Source organism: Scylla paramamosain, chromosome 18 (assembly GCF_035594125.1).
Source record: "Scylla paramamosain isolate STU-SP2022 chromosome 18, ASM3559412v1, whole genome shotgun sequence".
NCBI lineage: Eukaryota > Metazoa > Arthropoda > Malacostraca > Decapoda > Portunidae > Scylla > Scylla paramamosain.
In genome coordinates, this window is record NC_087168.1 from 21,981,177 (window position 1) to 21,997,180 (window position 16,004).

Genomic DNA, 16,004 nt, shown 5'->3' on the forward strand with positions numbered 1-16,004 from the left:
AACAGCCTTGATAATTCTGGTAACTTCCTGTAGAGTCTGTAGAGTTAATGGAGATGAGACGCTGAAGAGCAAGGGAATATGAACCATGACTATGAAACACTTGTAATGAACGATCGAATAGTTGCTTCCACAATCAATCAGCCTGATTATTGTTTCTGAATGCAAGCAAACGCATGCACATGGACGATACGTGTATGTGTACAGTATATATATATATATATATATATATATATATATATATATATATATATATATATATATATATATATATATATATATATATATATATATATATATATATATATATATATATATATTATAATGTAAACGTGAATGTGTCTAATATGTGAATGTATGTATAGACTGGTCTTATGTATCGAACTATTTTCTGTAACTATCATTTTTTTTTAACTACTTATTGTTTTTCACATTCACTGTATTTTTTTTTTTTTTTTTTATGTAGGAAGGACACTGGCCAAGGGCAACAAAAATCTAATAAAAAAAAAATGCCCACTGAAATGCCAGTCCCATAAAAGGGTCAAAGCAGTGGTCAAAAATTGATGAATAAGTGTCTTGAAACCTCCCTCTTGAAGGAATTCAAGAGGGACCATAACAACATTATTGTTATGGTCACATTGGTCAATAACTGTCACTCATTCAATAATCAAACCTCCTATCTACCTATATATGTAAGAATGTATCTATCTATCTATCCATCTGTCTATCAATTTATGCATCTATCTGTGTGTGTGCGTGTGCGTATGTGTGTGTATGGGGAAGGCAGAGTCATCACAGGGGCGGGTGACGCAGGAATGGTTACAGCTACAGATGAAAACATCGTTGATCTCATGACCCAGCGGAACTGAGTCGGAAAGTATGATGAAGCAATGTACGCTCACACATACTCACTTCTCTCCCTCCCAGCCTTCTCTCTCTTTCTCTCCCTCTCTCTCTCTGAAACAAACACACACACACACACACACACACTAACGAGGACACCGGTAAAAGATCGTAGGAATCGTGAAAAAAAATAAAAACAAAAAGAAATTCATTAATAGAGGAAAGAACGCCTCTTCTTTCACCCGCTATCTTTGACACGAGCCAAGACCTTCAAAACCTACACACGCACAAACGCTTCAACTATCGTGTGTGTGTGTGTGTATGTGTGTGTGTGTGTGTGTGTATATATATATATATATATATATATATATATATATATATATATATATATATATATATATATATATATATATATATATATATATATATATATATATATATATATATATATTAGTAATAATCCCTTCGATTTCACAACCCAGCACCAAAAACTCGTCACAACGAAAGTACGGCACGCAAAGAACAGAGAGAGAAAATTTAAACCACTTTCCAAAACTGGCTTTGGGCAGTGATAAGAGAAATGTAATAGACCTTTTTCTAGGTTTCCAAAGCTGTCTTATGTGTGTGTGTGTGTGTGTGTGTGTGTCCTTCCTCTCATCCCTCTTTCCACGTTACAATGCAGACTGCAGCGTTAGCCTTGCAGTACTTACCTTTCTTTTTTTCCCTCTCTTTCTAATAATGGATTAACTGTGTAAGTCTCTCTCTCTCTCTCTCTCTCTCTCTCTCTCTCTCTCTCGAGGTTTCGTAAAACATGGATTGCTTCTGGGAAAGATTACTTTGGAAACTACAAATTTATCATACCTTCTTTGGAGTTTTTCTGCCATAATGTTTTTGTTATTATCATAATTTTATTGTGTTTTACAGTGTGGTATTACCTTTGATCAACTTGTGTCTTAAAAACTACATACATTGAATTTTAGTATGGAAAATGGATGTATTGAGTATGATGGAACTGAAATACATACGTGTAACTAAAACAAAGAGATTCACATTGCAGACACATTTACATGTTGAATAAAAAAAAAAAAAAAAAATCAAGTGTATACAGCTTCTAAGAACAAAAATACTTACTTTCAATACAACTATACTAATTATTCCTAACTTACACTAAATTATAAACTACTTAAGAATAATATTAATAGTTTATCTTTAAAGCTTGAAACTAAGTTCAGCATCTTAGTCTCCTCTCAGGTGATGAGTAAAAACTAACAACTGGAAACAAATAAATAGGGAAGGTGGAAAAATTTCTCAAACTACTCTACAAATTACTAAGTTTTTTCCTCATTTGCTCCTCCACACCTAATCCACTTGAAAGGCTCAGGTATATTTCAAAATATACTACTAAAATAAATACACATTGCACTCAAGATGCTTCCCTGGTAAGGTACACGAAGTCTCACATTGTCTAGTATGGGTATTCTGATATGTGTAGGAAAATGATGAACCTTGTGGAGTACTTGATGAAGTGTTCCCTTTCATCATAGGATACTGCCTCTACAATCATCCTGAGGAAAAACAGGAAAGAATTCAAAATGAAACATTACCATTAAGTTAAGGTTGACATTCTACCTAATTAGTATAGGATAAATGTCAAGTAGAATTATGATTTATTATACCTACTTGTATACTTGATGCTTGCTCCTGAGAATGCACCAGTTAGAGATGGCTCATTTAATCCTGCCTTCTTAATAATGTTCCATCTAAAACTACATCACTACTTTAATATCTATAAGTAACTATATTTTTAGAGATCATCTATTTATCTCTATATTCCAGGGTGGTAATCCCATATACAAGGCACCAGACACACATCATTCACACTCTTAGCCCCATCAGCCCCTGGTGAAAATATAAACAATAAAAAAAATTGTACCCACAGTCATCACATGCATGAAAGAAAACACTTCATAACAGTAAATGGGCTAAAGATGAAAGTATAACCACATGAAATACCATTGAAGCAATGAGGAAACAGAACTCACCGGTACTCCCGTCCTGCTGCAAGGGGCTGTAGAGTGCGAAGGATTCCTCTCCCATTCTTGACACGAATTCTGAATCGTACCCCTGCAGACATTGAAATAAAGCAGTTATTCCTAAGCTACTACAAGAATGAATCACTGTCATCTTGGCACACTGATTAGTTTCTCATTGAAAGTAGAGACATAGACAAAAATATGAACAGTGTGAAAATATGGAATATGTGAGAAAGATAGATGGCTATATAAGAAAAGAGACTGCTAGAACTGAGCTATGTATAAAAACCATTCTCAGTCCTCTGTATGTATATCTCCCAAAATGTGCATGAAACTATGTAACTGAATTCAAGGAAGCCATTCAAATACCTGTTTCATTTTCAATGATGGTGAAGAGAGTTTGTGGCACCAAATTGCCCAGCTGATCATAGGCCATCAGTCTCACCAGATCCTGGTTAGCCTTAATACCAGCTGGTAAGGAAGCTGTCTTGAAGGCTAAAATATGGGCATAACTGACACCAGGCGGACAGCTGGCCCCACCACGGCGGCAATCCAGGATGCAAGAGCTGGAGCAGGAGAAGAATGCAAATTATTAAGACACTTATAATTACTTTTTTGCATTGGTCTTGCAATGAATATACTCCCACAAGTGGATTTTATTAATGCACTGGAAAAATACACAATATACTACCCAGTAGACAGGTCACGCTGATAACCAGGGGGACAATGCATGGCCACACATCGATAGGAGCCCCTCTGGTTAAAGCAAACTTCTTCCACACCACACTTCACAGACTGCTCCACACACTCATCAATGTCTGCAAGCACATGTAGAGGATTCTTTTAAGCACCTAACCTTTTATGATTTAGAACATAAGAACATAACAAAATAAAGGAAGCTGCAAGAAGCTATCAAATCTACATGTGGCAGCCTCTATGTGGAACATACCTACCAGCCTATTTCCATCTAGCATCCCCTCCATAAATTTGTAATCTTCTTTAAAGCCCCCAAAAAGTCCAAATATCAACTCAATCAAATTTCATAACAAATTTCATAACAAAAAGCAAGAAGGCATATTCACCATCACAGGTGCGCTGGTTACGATTGAGGCGGTATCCGGGGGGGCAGAGACAAACATAGTTGCCATAGGTGTTGTGGCACTGGTGCTGGCATCTGTCACGCAGCTTACATTCATCAATGTCTGTAAGAGAATTACACAAGCATGAAAACTTCCTTATCTTATTATAGAATAAATGTTCTCAGATTTACTATTCATTAGCCAATGAATATATTTCTGAACATTTCTTATTAAGCAGCCATAGTTTACAAAAGATAACAAAATCATGGCCAGGCTCATATCAGAGAAAATCAGGATTTAAATTTGTCAGAAAGGTGCATTTGGTGTAAAAAGAAAGCATGAGTTAAGAAATGCATAGGAAGATTAGCATGTTTAATGAAAGAGAAGGAATGAACTGTAGAATGATGGAAAATGCAGTAATCAGAAATGGTTTTGTCGTCTGGAGGAAATGGGAGGAGAAGGATACCCCAAAAATAAACTTATGTGAATAAGATTAATATTTTGAATGCATGAATGTAATTTCTTATGCAAAAAAAAATGTTAGTAGTATAGCTGTAGAAGTAGCTAAGATGGATTCCACAAAATAAACATGTAAATGAGTAAAGTACCTACGTGGTGTATCATTAGCTAGTGCTGAGGGTGAGGGAATTCTCATCTGAATGCTGCTTTTATCTTCCTTCTTATTCTCAAGCAATAGTTCACCCAATAACTCCACTATGAGGTTTCATTTTTTGTATCAAAACTTTTAAGGTACTCTGAAGTATCAAAAGTCTGTCTCTCTTGCAGTAAATTTATAACCATCATGAGAGTTATGAGACAGTAGGCTTGACAGAGATTCTCTGAATCCAAACTGCTGTGGTGTTATTATTCTCTGCTGCTACAGTAAATCAGTTCATCTCATAATCAAAAAAAAAATTGTCATGACACTAGAAATGATAAAGGGAGAGGTGCAACAGTGATAATTATGTTTGACATTACAATACTGAAATGTTAATCTTGCCCAAAGTTTGCTGTCCCATACCTTGGCACTCTCCATTAAAATACTCAAAGCCTGCAGGGCAGCTATTCTGGAGGTAGAATTTTTGAAGCAGTTTTTCTTGAAACTCAGAGGTTGGGTAGCCAGGTGAGGCAGGTCTGGTTCGGCGAGGGGGAAGGAGTGGACGAGTGCGAGGATCCTCTACATACTGAAGCCCTGCAACATGCAGCGCCACCAACCAGTAACTAAGATACTCAAGAGCTATTATGTGGTGTGATATAAGCCTCTTTCTGTAAGAGTTGCAATAATTTAATCAAAATTTTTTTTTTAAACCAATCCAACCTCAAGTGGATTGGAGGTAATATGTATCTTGATTTAGATCTCTACTATACCTTATACGAGGCATATCTGTGTATTTCAAAATAGCTTAAGCACTTTTATGAAAAGGTACTGACAGCATAATGGTCAAAGAAACATTGCTTTATAACTGACAATCTGATAATTAATTGCCGTATTTTCTGTAAATGCTGTCCATTTTTTATTTAATAAAATTGTTTCCTTAGAATCTGTTGGTTTAAACATGTTCAGCTCCAGATACTTTAAATATTTGAAGCTTCAAGGATGGCCTTGTGAAATGAGAATATATCAATCCCACAGCACCAAACAACAATGAACAAAAGCCCACCAATGCATGATTTTCCATCAGGAAGCCTTTGTTGTCCCGGGGCACACACACACTCATATGTTCCCCGCAGGTTGTGGCAGCGGTAGCTACACGGGGACGGGGAAGCCAAGCACTCGTTCACATCTATTCCCACCATCAGCCAATATGACAATGGCACAGAAATATACAAAGGAAAGTTGTAAAGTTGTATCATATTATTACCATTGTGTTCAAATAGTTCTGCACACCATACAGCTAAATATGTGAAATTTTACAGCAGTTTAGTCAGGACAAATTGAAGAGATGCTACTCATATATTACTGATGATAGTCACTTCTTTATTTTCCTTTCTTTCCTTCACTTCAAATTTGATATATCATTTCACAGAATAGCATGCCTATGCTAGGTATATAATATTAAGCACAGTGCTAAGTGTAAAGGAAGATCTCTTGTACAGGGAAACTGATCAATGCCAGCAAACACAGAGGTGATGGGTGAATGAGATGAAAGAAGTATATTGCATAAAAATGAAATATACAAAAGCAAATGGAAATTATGAAAATGCAAATTTATTCCAACAGCAATGTGAAATATAACTAATTGGCACCCAAGCTAGTACTGAACAAACACAAGTATATTGGAGATACAAAAACATGTATATACAGATATTCATATACAGAAAAGTATGAAATGTTTCATTCATAAAAACATTCATCCCATCTATAATAAATATAATATTTGCAAAACTGATGTGGCTTTTTATGTTAAATGAGAAGTAAAAAATTTTTTTCTATTTCACTGCAACAATGTAATACACAATTTACAGTGGAGGGAAATGATGAAGGACTCACATACCTAAGCAAGGTTGACCAGGACCTGCAGACCTAAAGCCTTGAGCACAGGAACAGACATAGGAACCCCAGGTGTTGGTGCAGATCTGAGTGTAGTGGCAGCCTGACAGTCTCTCTTTACACTCATCAATATCTGTATCAGAAATGTACATAATCATGCCAAGACAAGACAAGTAAATAAAAACTTTTAACCCATACAAGATTGCTTTGACAAAATGGACTGGAGTGACTTCACTGCTAATCACAGTAATGACTAAAGCTTGTCCACAAGGAACACTGATGAATGCTGGAGAAGCTTGCATATCTCAATTACACAATCTTACTATACTCTGATTTGTGGTAGAAAATATACTCACCAGTGCAAGTAACATTAGAGGCTTGCTTGAGGCCTGGAGGGCAACTGGTTATGCAGGTGTAGGAACCTTCTCTATTCTCACACTCTTGTTCCTCCAAACAATTATGTTGGTGGGTCTTACACTCATCAATGTCTTCATGATAAAGAATGAAAATATAATTAGAGAAATGTATAGAATATAGAAAAGTGCTTCCTAGGTAAGATTATTGAAATATTGTTTAAAACATTTTAAAAGATGACACACATCAAATGTAAAAAAATATTTGGTTTTAGCTAATTTAAAGTCTTGAAAGCATACAACATGCATGCTAACCTTTACAACGACCATTCCGCAGGACGGAGTAACCCTCAGGACAGGTGCATTTGAAGGATCCCACTGTGTTCTCACACCCATGGCTGCATGGAGACCGGAACGTTGAACACTCATCAATGTCTGAAGGAATAAATCAAATAAGTTAGGTAAGGTTTTCAAGCAATATACAAAGTACATATAAAGTTTTGTTTAAATTTGTTATTCAGTTGCAATAAATGCTACAAAGGTGACTGACCTACACAGTGACTCTGACCAACGAGACGGAAGCCTCGGCGACAGTCACACCTATAGCCTCCAATAAGGTTGAGGCAAGTCTGGTCACACACTCCTGGCTGCTCCTCACACTCATTGACATCTGTCAAACATTAATTGATAGTAGAAAGAAATAATGATAAAAAAAAAATATTTAATAAAAATAAATAAAAAAACACTAATATGATCTCTTTATTAAAAAGATATCAACCCACCTTCACAAGAGGAACCAGATGAGGTTCTCCTAAGGCCATGCCCACATGCATAAGTGCAAACATAAGACCCTGGAGTATTTTCACACTGTTCTTGAGGGCCACACACTCCTGCCATTGAACACTCATCCATATCTAAGAAAATAAAATTTCCTTACTTTTCATAATCTCCAAGAATAATCTTTTCAATATGACAAGAAACAAAATATTCACAATCATATATCAGGCTGACACACATGCTCACGCTCAGAAACTCACCCACAAATGTAATATAATAATGCAGAAAACATTCCCCACCAAACAAGTTACAAACCTTGACAGGTGTAACCATCAGGGCCTAAGGTGTACCCAGGGGTACAAGTACACACATAGCTCCCAATGGTATTGGTACAGCCATGGGAACAGCGACTACTGGAGCTCCCACACTCATTGTTGTCCTGGCAGAAAGGCCCTGTCTCATCCAGGGTAAAGCCTGAAGGGCACATTTGGCTGGTTGTTCCAGGTGTGATAGAAGCTGATGCCATCATAGTCAACTCTTGCTTGATATTGCTGGAAGAGAATATTCAAAAACATAGTCACAGCTCTTTTAAATCTATAAGCACCACCTCTCACAGATTCCTATTGCTCACAGGCAGCATCTCAAAATTTTATTTCCTATCCACTATAATTGCAGAATGCTTTACATTGCTCATGAGCACTAGATGGATGTATCAAAGCTTCAAATATGACTGGTCAAGATTTACCTATTTTCAGAAACATAGAGGGTAAGACTTGTATGGAAACAAATTGAAGACAAAACATACTACAATTTATAATACCTGTATGAGGAGCCCAGCCCATTTGTGTGCAGTGTCTCCACCAGAAAGGGCATGCTTCCTAGCTCACCATCATATGATATAGTCTTATTCCATGCATATGGGAGTTGGTGATGTCCAAGAGAGAATGCACGTGTAGATGTAACAAAGAGAGAGCCGCTGCCTGTTTGTACGTAAGTTTCTGTGGAAAAAAATACTTGGTAAGTGTATGAAATTCACATCATTGTAGTACATTTCATATTACTAGAAGGTTTACTGTAAACACTCATTTATATGTGTCATAGAAACAATTCCCCAACCAAAAGTAAAGAGGACTGTTGAAAATTGACCAAATATTAATTTCTCATTCCTCATGAAAGGTTTACACAGACACTTCACAAATAAAAAAAATCATTACAAACCTGTATATGGGTGAAGGATGATGGGGGAGCCAGGAGGAAGGTAAGGCACATTTCCTGTGACTATAACATCCACCAGCAAGGTTCCATCAGAATCAACACCTCGCACCACATGTGTCATGTCTATTATCTCTCCTGAAAATATAAAAATATTCCTTACATTACTTAAAATATGTATTGTTTGAATTTCCCACACACTCAGATATCATGTATATTCAACTGGTTTTGCATGCATCCTGCTATGTTGATTCATCCAACTGAGGTCTTCATTATCATAGATCAAAGCCTCACTGCAGCCAAAACTCACCAGTAGCAAAAGCCACATGTGCCTCTTGGCGGAAGAAGCCTTCTGTGAGTGTATGGCCATTGACAGCTCCATTAATTTCATATGCTCCTATCCAGTACACCGGAGAGAGCAGAGAGAGTAATGGAGTTAACCAGGCACCCTGTAATATTGTAAAAATAATCTTTTGTTACCAGAGAGCAACTCCTCTCATACAAGTAAAAATGTTTAAAGTATTGCACTAACAACTGCTGCAAAATGAACCTTTGTAAAAAATATAATTTTTACATTAGGGTCATTAACATAGATAACATGCACAAAGAATATAGCATCTCACATGTTTTGGTATGACTGGACTGACATTGCCAGTGACTGTCCTCTGCATGCCTAAAGTAGAGACATTGGCTAAGAGCTTGACAATACCCAGGTCCTCTCCATTAAGTTCCCCCATGAGAGTACCACGGGCTACTTCTGGCAGCCTTTTGCACAAATATCCCACACACACACCAGTCTGTAAGACAATGAGTCTACTTGGTTCAACACGTAAACACATATAATGTTGGTACATGAAGGTCCTGTTGATTGACCATCTGGCACATGAAAAATATGATATGTGCAAAGTATCTCAAAGACATTTTTGTTGTGTAAATTCAATATCCACATTTGTTTTCAATAAAATTGGTAACATCTAATATATTACATAATTTTGATAGATATAACTCCAGAGATGGTCATAAGTGACAAATAAGTGCAATGAGTTATACATGTGTGGCTTCCTGATGGACTTACCTCAGTTTCTTCCCCTGAGCATGATGATCCCCCCATTCTGGGGTAGGGGGCATCACACAGCCGTCTTCTTGTCCTGATGCCAATCCCACATGACTCACTGCAGCTAGACCACTCACCCCACAATCCCCATTCACCATTCACTAGAATAACAAATCCAATCAATACACACACAAAAAAAAAAATAAATAAATAAAAAATAAAAATAAACAAATAAATAATAATGACAATAAAAATATGTAAAAATTTTAAATAAAAAATCATGAAAGTAAATCTGTGTACATTCAGATGCTGAGGGAATGAAAAGGCAGCTTTGTCTGAACTACTGTAGTTCCATTGCACCTGGACACTGCTGGGTGTTGCAGGCCTCAGTGTCAGCATCTGATCCAGTGCAAGCACGGCCCCCCTGGGAGGGAGAGGGACTGTCACATGTACGGAACCTTCGTCGCTGGCCTCCCCCACAGGTGGCAGTGCAGGTGCCCCACGGTGACCAGGAGGACCACCCACCTGATCATCCAATCCTTTTAGTAAGGCTAAAAGAATACTCCAGAATTCAAACTCAACAAACTAATATTACAGTAATTCAAAGACTGAGAGTGTGTAGCAAAGCCATGTTCCTTTTACAGCAGTGTCCAGATTGGCATGAGGTGTTCACCTACCATTTACTGGGCACAAGTCAAGGTTACAGTAATCCTCCTGAGTGTCAGACCCTGGACAGTAGCGCCCCCCATTGCTTGGTATTGGATCATGACAGTTTCTAAGTCGCCGTCTTACTCCTCCTCCACACGACACACTGCACACACTCCATGCCTCCCATGTTCCCCAGCTGCCATCCAGCTAATGCAAACCATACAAAATAATAATTAGAATCTATACTCCATTCATTCCTGGCTTGCAACTGTAGCCTATACTTTTGTAACCTTGTTGCTGATTGAACAGTGACTCTTGCAACCTTGTTACTGACTGGTGCATGGCTCAGTCAGCATGTCCCATGTTTGATACAGATGCTAGCCTCTCCACACTATGTACAGGTTTCACATATCTTTCATGAACATCCCTTACTTTGTGCAGTACTTAGATTCTTGCTCACTGAACTGAACAGTAACAGTAATTAGGAATGTGTTAAAACAAAATTTGAATTTGTGGTGTGAAGAGGCCAGTGTCTATGATGAGAGGGAAACAGGCTGACTGAGCTATAGACTAATCAGCAATGAAGCTACAAAAGCCACTGACCTATCAACAGCACAGTTGCAAAAGTCACTTGGGCTCCATTAGCAAGATAGGAATGAATGGGCTATAGCACTAGCCTGTACATCACTAATATTCACTAGCATTTCTTCACATCTTTATAATGCTTGGACACAGGTGGTCACAAAGTTCCTGAGTACATAAATTTTATAAGCATTGATTCATTTATGGTATGACTGTGTACTTACCAGGCAAGGAGAACTGGAGCATGGGGTCACTTCCAAGCTGTCTCCTTGACACTGAGCTCCTCCTCCTGATGGAGGTGGAGAATCACAGAGGCGGGAACGTTGCTTCAGTCCTTGCCCACAAGTGGTGCTACACTCTGACCAGGAACTCCAGGAGCCCCATTGTCCTGACACTGTAAAGACCACCTTCTGTAATCTCTTTATTCTTTACTGTATGAAGTTGGAGATTTAGGTCCAAGTTAGGAGTCATGAACTTAAATATTTACAGAACTGCTAATTGTATTTCATGGAGTTAAAAACATTCTTCTACCTTCTTTCAAGTTTTGTTGCTTATGGATTTAAATATTTTTGCATACACGAACACTAATATTTCAATGTTATCCTACCTGGACAGTCCCTCAGGTGGCACTGCTCCTCCTGCATGTCACTTCCTTCGCAAGGCTTGCCATCATACAGAGGCACTGGGGCTGTGCAGTACCTGGATCGAATCTGTACACCTTCACCACAGGTTGCACTGATAAGGTAAAAGGAAGTGATATTATAGATAAAACTTAGTAATTAATCAACCTAACCAACTTGCTATAATAAGTACTGAATTTGGTATTTTCAGTTACAAACAGATTTGTACATTATAATGATACAATTACATTTATTGTTCATAAGAAAGCTAAATATCTGACACACCTGCACTCACTCCAAGGTTCCCAGGGTGACCAGTTACCATCCACAGGACAAGGTTGGGGTCGACAGGGACGTGCATGGGTTTCAGCGCCCTGGCACGGAGCGCCCCCATGTCGAGGTGCTGGGGAGTCACATTCTCTCCTTCGAACCTGTTGGCCAGGACCACAAGACACACTGCAGGGTGACCAAGGTCCCCATGACCCCCAGAATCCTGGAACTTTATCAAAATAATTGTCATTAAAACTGTGAGTAGTACATTTGGAGTGATTTTTTGCATTATGGTATTTGCACCAGTCATCACAATATTTATGAAAATACTGTCTGATGTAAATAAGCTTCATGGAATTTGATATTTCAGACAAAAAAAATTGAAATGTTTTAATAAAACTGAATGACATAATAAAGCTTACATAGCTTGTCAATAACTTGAGCTTCTTTAATGGGAAATAAAACATTGAATTATGTGTGGAGGAACAAGGTGATGTTGCTTTGCACTTACCTTTGATATACAAACTAGCTTTAGCCAAGTCCTCACCCAAATCATTATAAGCTTGACAGATAACTTGGCCTTCATCCTCCATTTGGGCTGCAATTAACTGTAAATAAACATAATCAGGTACTAGAGACAGCAATTGAAGGTGAAGCATTGTGCAATACTTGGGATTGTATAACCAAATGCTTGTTGCTGCATTTGAAAACTAACCTGAAGAGAACCATTTGTCAGCTTCTGGAACCGTGAATGAAGGTCACCAGGAGAAATATTCCACTGTATGTCAGGTGCTGGAGAGCCTTCTGCCACACAGTCAAACACCACCATGCCACCAACCTCCACAACTGAGTCCCCAAGGAATGAATGTGCAAACAGTGGCAGGGGACAAAGATGTTCATGTCAGTTAACTTGTTATACACTTCAGACACACTATGGCCCATATTCTGAAACAATCTGTGCTGCACCTCCATTACATTCAAAGGGCTTTAATTGAAGCTACATAGGTTTTTAAGGATACTTTAATGGTTCTAGTGACAGATTAACATGATTTCTATATCATTAACTGAAGAAACACTCTTGAGAACCTGGCTGATCATCTTTATGGCTGCTGAAAATAGTCATGGTGGGAGAGCAAAGCATTTCTGAATATTGGTCTATGACAGTTATCTAGCATCTTCCAAATGTCAATAAATGTGATGACTGCTACACACAGACTCACCTTGAGCTACAGGTGGAGTGGTGATGATGGGAGCTGTGTGGACAACCAGATGGGCTGTGGCCTCAGCTGCTCCTGCTCCATTGCTCACCACACACTTGTACTCTCCAGCATCAGAGGCTTGGGATGCATTGATGACCTAAATAACATTGGTATATCATTGATGTGAAGTATACAGGCATTTACATATGACTTGTACTCGTATAAGGAATATAATATTTTATGCTAATAAAAATCAGAGCAGTGAAGGAGAATAAAATTTGCAAGCTAAAGCAGATCAAAATTAGGATAATGAAATGGATGTATAAAGGGATGATGATGATGATAATGATGATGATGATGATGATGATGATGATGATGATGATGATGATGATGATGATGAACTGAAACTTACTAAGGATCCATTTGGGGTTAGTGTGACTCTGTCAGATGTCTGTAGTGAGTGTCCCTCCTTGATCCAGGTTGTGGATGGAACTGGATCACCCTCAGCAACACACACCAAGGTCACGGCACTCAGCTCCAACACAGTGGTTTCTTCTGGTCCATACATGATAACTGGGGGAACTGTTACCAGGGAAACACAAAACAATGGATTCATTATATAAACCTCTTCCCTTCCACCTGACTGTTCAATCACAAATATAGTTTTTTTGCCATTAAAAATAAAGACAGATATAAAACAAAAAGAAAAAATAAATATGATCAGATGAATTAGACATTTTAGATATTTTATGCCTTGGACTCCTTGAAAATGGAAGTATAAAAACACCTCAAGAATAAGAAAATGCAGCAGAAAACTAAAATACAAGTACAAGCACAAAAACTGACCTAACCAGTTGTTCCTTTTTTGCTTAAATACATAGTTACATTTCATAGAGCATATTAAGGAAAACATACAGGGAGAGAGAAAAGATAAATCACAAATATTTCACCTTTTACTTGGACCGCTGCAATGGCTTTTTTGTGCCCAGCCTCATTCTCAGCCAGGCAAGTATAAGTGCCTTCATCAGTCTTGGAGGCATGTTCCACCATCAGACGAGACCATCCACCCAGCGAGGAGGTCACTCCATCTACCTGTTGAGGAGTCATAAACTTGTTTGAAAGGAAATACACTATATCACTTGGGTCTTTTAAAAATTCAGTTATTATCAAACCTCATTAAATACGACTCAGCAAAAATATTTCTAGTGGTAAAAATTAAGACAATTATCATTCACATATTCATTGTAATTTTCAGCAGTTATGTAAGAGCTAGTTTCAAGTGAGTCTGTTGATGTCATACACCCTGCACAGTATTTCTCTACATCGATTCTCTGTTATCTCACCTTAATGTTATTATCCATGTATATATTTTGTTCTTGATACTTTCTAACATTAATCCTTACCTGCACTCCATTAAGTAACCACTGTATTGATGGTATAGGGTTTCCAACAGCCTCACACTCCAACTCAAACCTGCAAACATTAATCAAAATTCAATCATGAATAAACACATTCAAATGAAGCACTAAAATATAAATAATCTGAAGTCTTGCATCTGGCAACTGCACAAGGGTTACTGATGAACATGAACATAACTTCGAATTGCAATATATAAGACATATTTACATCTTCTGTTAGTATTTAGCCCTTTCACTGCATACGTAATAATTTACATCACTAAAAGCAATGTATAGAGTCTTTATTAGCATCTACAAGAAAGCAGACATAAAAAAGAATAGATTTTGTAATTTCTCACTAATACAATGTCTGTAGTTGCCTGTAAAAAAGAGAGGATATCTCAGAGTGGAAGTAATTAAAGAAAGATATACCAAATAGCACTGAAAGGGTTAGGTAATATGGCAGAAACCGAAAACAGCCACACTGACCGCTGGCCTTGAGTGACTTCACTGCTCCGTGGCAGAGCCACAAAGGTTGGGGGCACCAGGACATCTACTTCCACATCACGGTACAAACGCCCCACCAAGTTTGTTGCCAGGCAGGTGTAAACCCCAGAGTCTAATGCCTGAAAAAAAAAAAATTCATGTTTCATTAGGCTTACTACTTTTTTTGTTTTGTTTATTTTTTTTTACGTGAGGGGCACTGGTCTAGGGCAAAAAAAAAAAAAAAAAAAGAAAGAAAAAGCCCACTGAGGTGCCAGTCCCTAAAAAAAGGTTAAAAGGATCATCCAAAACTGGAAGATGTCTTGAAACTTCTCTCTTGAAAGAAACTATAAGAGATATGACTAAAAATTAGTGTTATATTCTGTCTACTGTAAAAGCTGGTCAAAAGCATAAGACTACTGAACCATACCTGTATTCGAGACACTACAAGATCTCCATTTGGTTGTAAGAGTACTTTGGCAGTGTTGGAGAGGATTCGTCCGTCCTTCAGCCACGATGTGCGAGGCTGTGGATGGCCAGACACCGTGCAACTCAGCCTTAGTTCCTCCCCACGCTTCAGTGACACAGACTCATTCCTTGCCTCCTTAACTGAAGGTGGGGCTGCAAGATGTAAGCATGCTAATGTTATCCTTTATTCAATTTGTCTTTTTTTTTAATAATATGCATGAGGTGAAATTCAAAATAAGTTTTAAAAACACTCAAGAATACAGTGAGGTTAAGTGGACTTTTTTTTTCACTATCTTCCATTCCTCTTTGCAGCTCAAGACATATTTTGTGAAGCTATTTATATTTGCTCTCTCTCTCTCTCTCTCTCTCTCTCTCTCTCTCTCTCTCTCTCTCTCTCTCTCTCTCTCTCTCTCTCTCTCTCTCTCTCTCTCTCTCTCTCTCTCTTATGAAAACAAAACAAATGAGTCTCAAGCAAAATATTTCATGAACTAATGTGAA

The 16,004-nt window shown here is 37.9% G+C and overlaps 1 protein-coding gene across 6 annotated transcripts in view; it reads right to left on the reverse strand.

Annotated features, from left to right (window-relative positions):
- Nucleotides 1-1,728: 1,728 nt before the first annotated feature.
- The window catches only part of LOC135109281 (hemicentin-1-like), a 65,996-nt gene continuing 51,720 nt past the window's right edge, over nucleotides 1,729-16,004 (reverse strand). For 4 of the 6 annotated variants that reach the window (XM_064020569.1, XM_064020567.1, XM_064020566.1 and 1 more), the window contains exons 78-108: nucleotides 15,469-15,659; nucleotides 15,045-15,181; nucleotides 14,562-14,631; nucleotides 14,109-14,250; nucleotides 13,571-13,740; nucleotides 13,180-13,315; nucleotides 12,675-12,805; nucleotides 12,471-12,567; nucleotides 11,975-12,188; nucleotides 11,677-11,804; nucleotides 11,294-11,463; nucleotides 10,517-10,694; nucleotides 10,200-10,364; nucleotides 9,861-10,000; nucleotides 9,409-9,582; nucleotides 9,096-9,234; nucleotides 8,792-8,923; nucleotides 8,394-8,571; nucleotides 7,889-8,124; nucleotides 7,579-7,710; nucleotides 7,347-7,466; nucleotides 7,112-7,231; nucleotides 6,800-6,931; nucleotides 6,448-6,576; nucleotides 5,614-5,736; nucleotides 4,974-5,144; nucleotides 3,956-4,075; nucleotides 3,565-3,691; nucleotides 3,243-3,439; nucleotides 2,883-2,964; nucleotides 1,729-2,405 (exon numbers count right to left, since the gene is read on the reverse strand). In XM_064020569.1, the coding sequence (XP_063876639.1) occupies nucleotides 2,306-2,405; nucleotides 2,883-2,964; nucleotides 3,243-3,439; nucleotides 3,565-3,691; nucleotides 3,956-4,075; nucleotides 4,974-5,144; nucleotides 5,614-5,736; nucleotides 6,448-6,576; nucleotides 6,800-6,931; nucleotides 7,112-7,231; nucleotides 7,347-7,466; nucleotides 7,579-7,710; nucleotides 7,889-8,124; nucleotides 8,394-8,571; nucleotides 8,792-8,923; nucleotides 9,096-9,234; nucleotides 9,409-9,582; nucleotides 9,861-10,000; nucleotides 10,200-10,364; nucleotides 10,517-10,694; nucleotides 11,294-11,463; nucleotides 11,677-11,804; nucleotides 11,975-12,188; nucleotides 12,471-12,567; nucleotides 12,675-12,805; nucleotides 13,180-13,315; nucleotides 13,571-13,740; nucleotides 14,109-14,250; nucleotides 14,562-14,631; nucleotides 15,045-15,181; nucleotides 15,469-15,659 (4,481 nt within the window). In that variant the 3' untranslated portion in view covers nucleotides 1,729-2,305. The remainder of the gene's footprint in view (nucleotides 2,406-2,882; nucleotides 2,965-3,242; nucleotides 3,440-3,564; nucleotides 3,692-3,955; nucleotides 4,076-4,973; nucleotides 5,145-5,613; nucleotides 5,737-6,447; nucleotides 6,577-6,799; nucleotides 6,932-7,111; nucleotides 7,232-7,346; nucleotides 7,467-7,578; nucleotides 7,711-7,888; nucleotides 8,125-8,393; nucleotides 8,572-8,791; nucleotides 8,924-9,095; nucleotides 9,235-9,408; nucleotides 9,583-9,860; nucleotides 10,001-10,199; nucleotides 10,365-10,516; nucleotides 10,695-11,293; nucleotides 11,464-11,676; nucleotides 11,805-11,974; nucleotides 12,189-12,470; nucleotides 12,568-12,674; nucleotides 12,806-13,179; nucleotides 13,316-13,570; nucleotides 13,741-14,108; nucleotides 14,251-14,561; nucleotides 14,632-15,044; nucleotides 15,182-15,468; nucleotides 15,660-16,004) is intronic. The other 2 variants (XM_064020570.1, XM_064020571.1) reach the window with 2 other exon arrangements.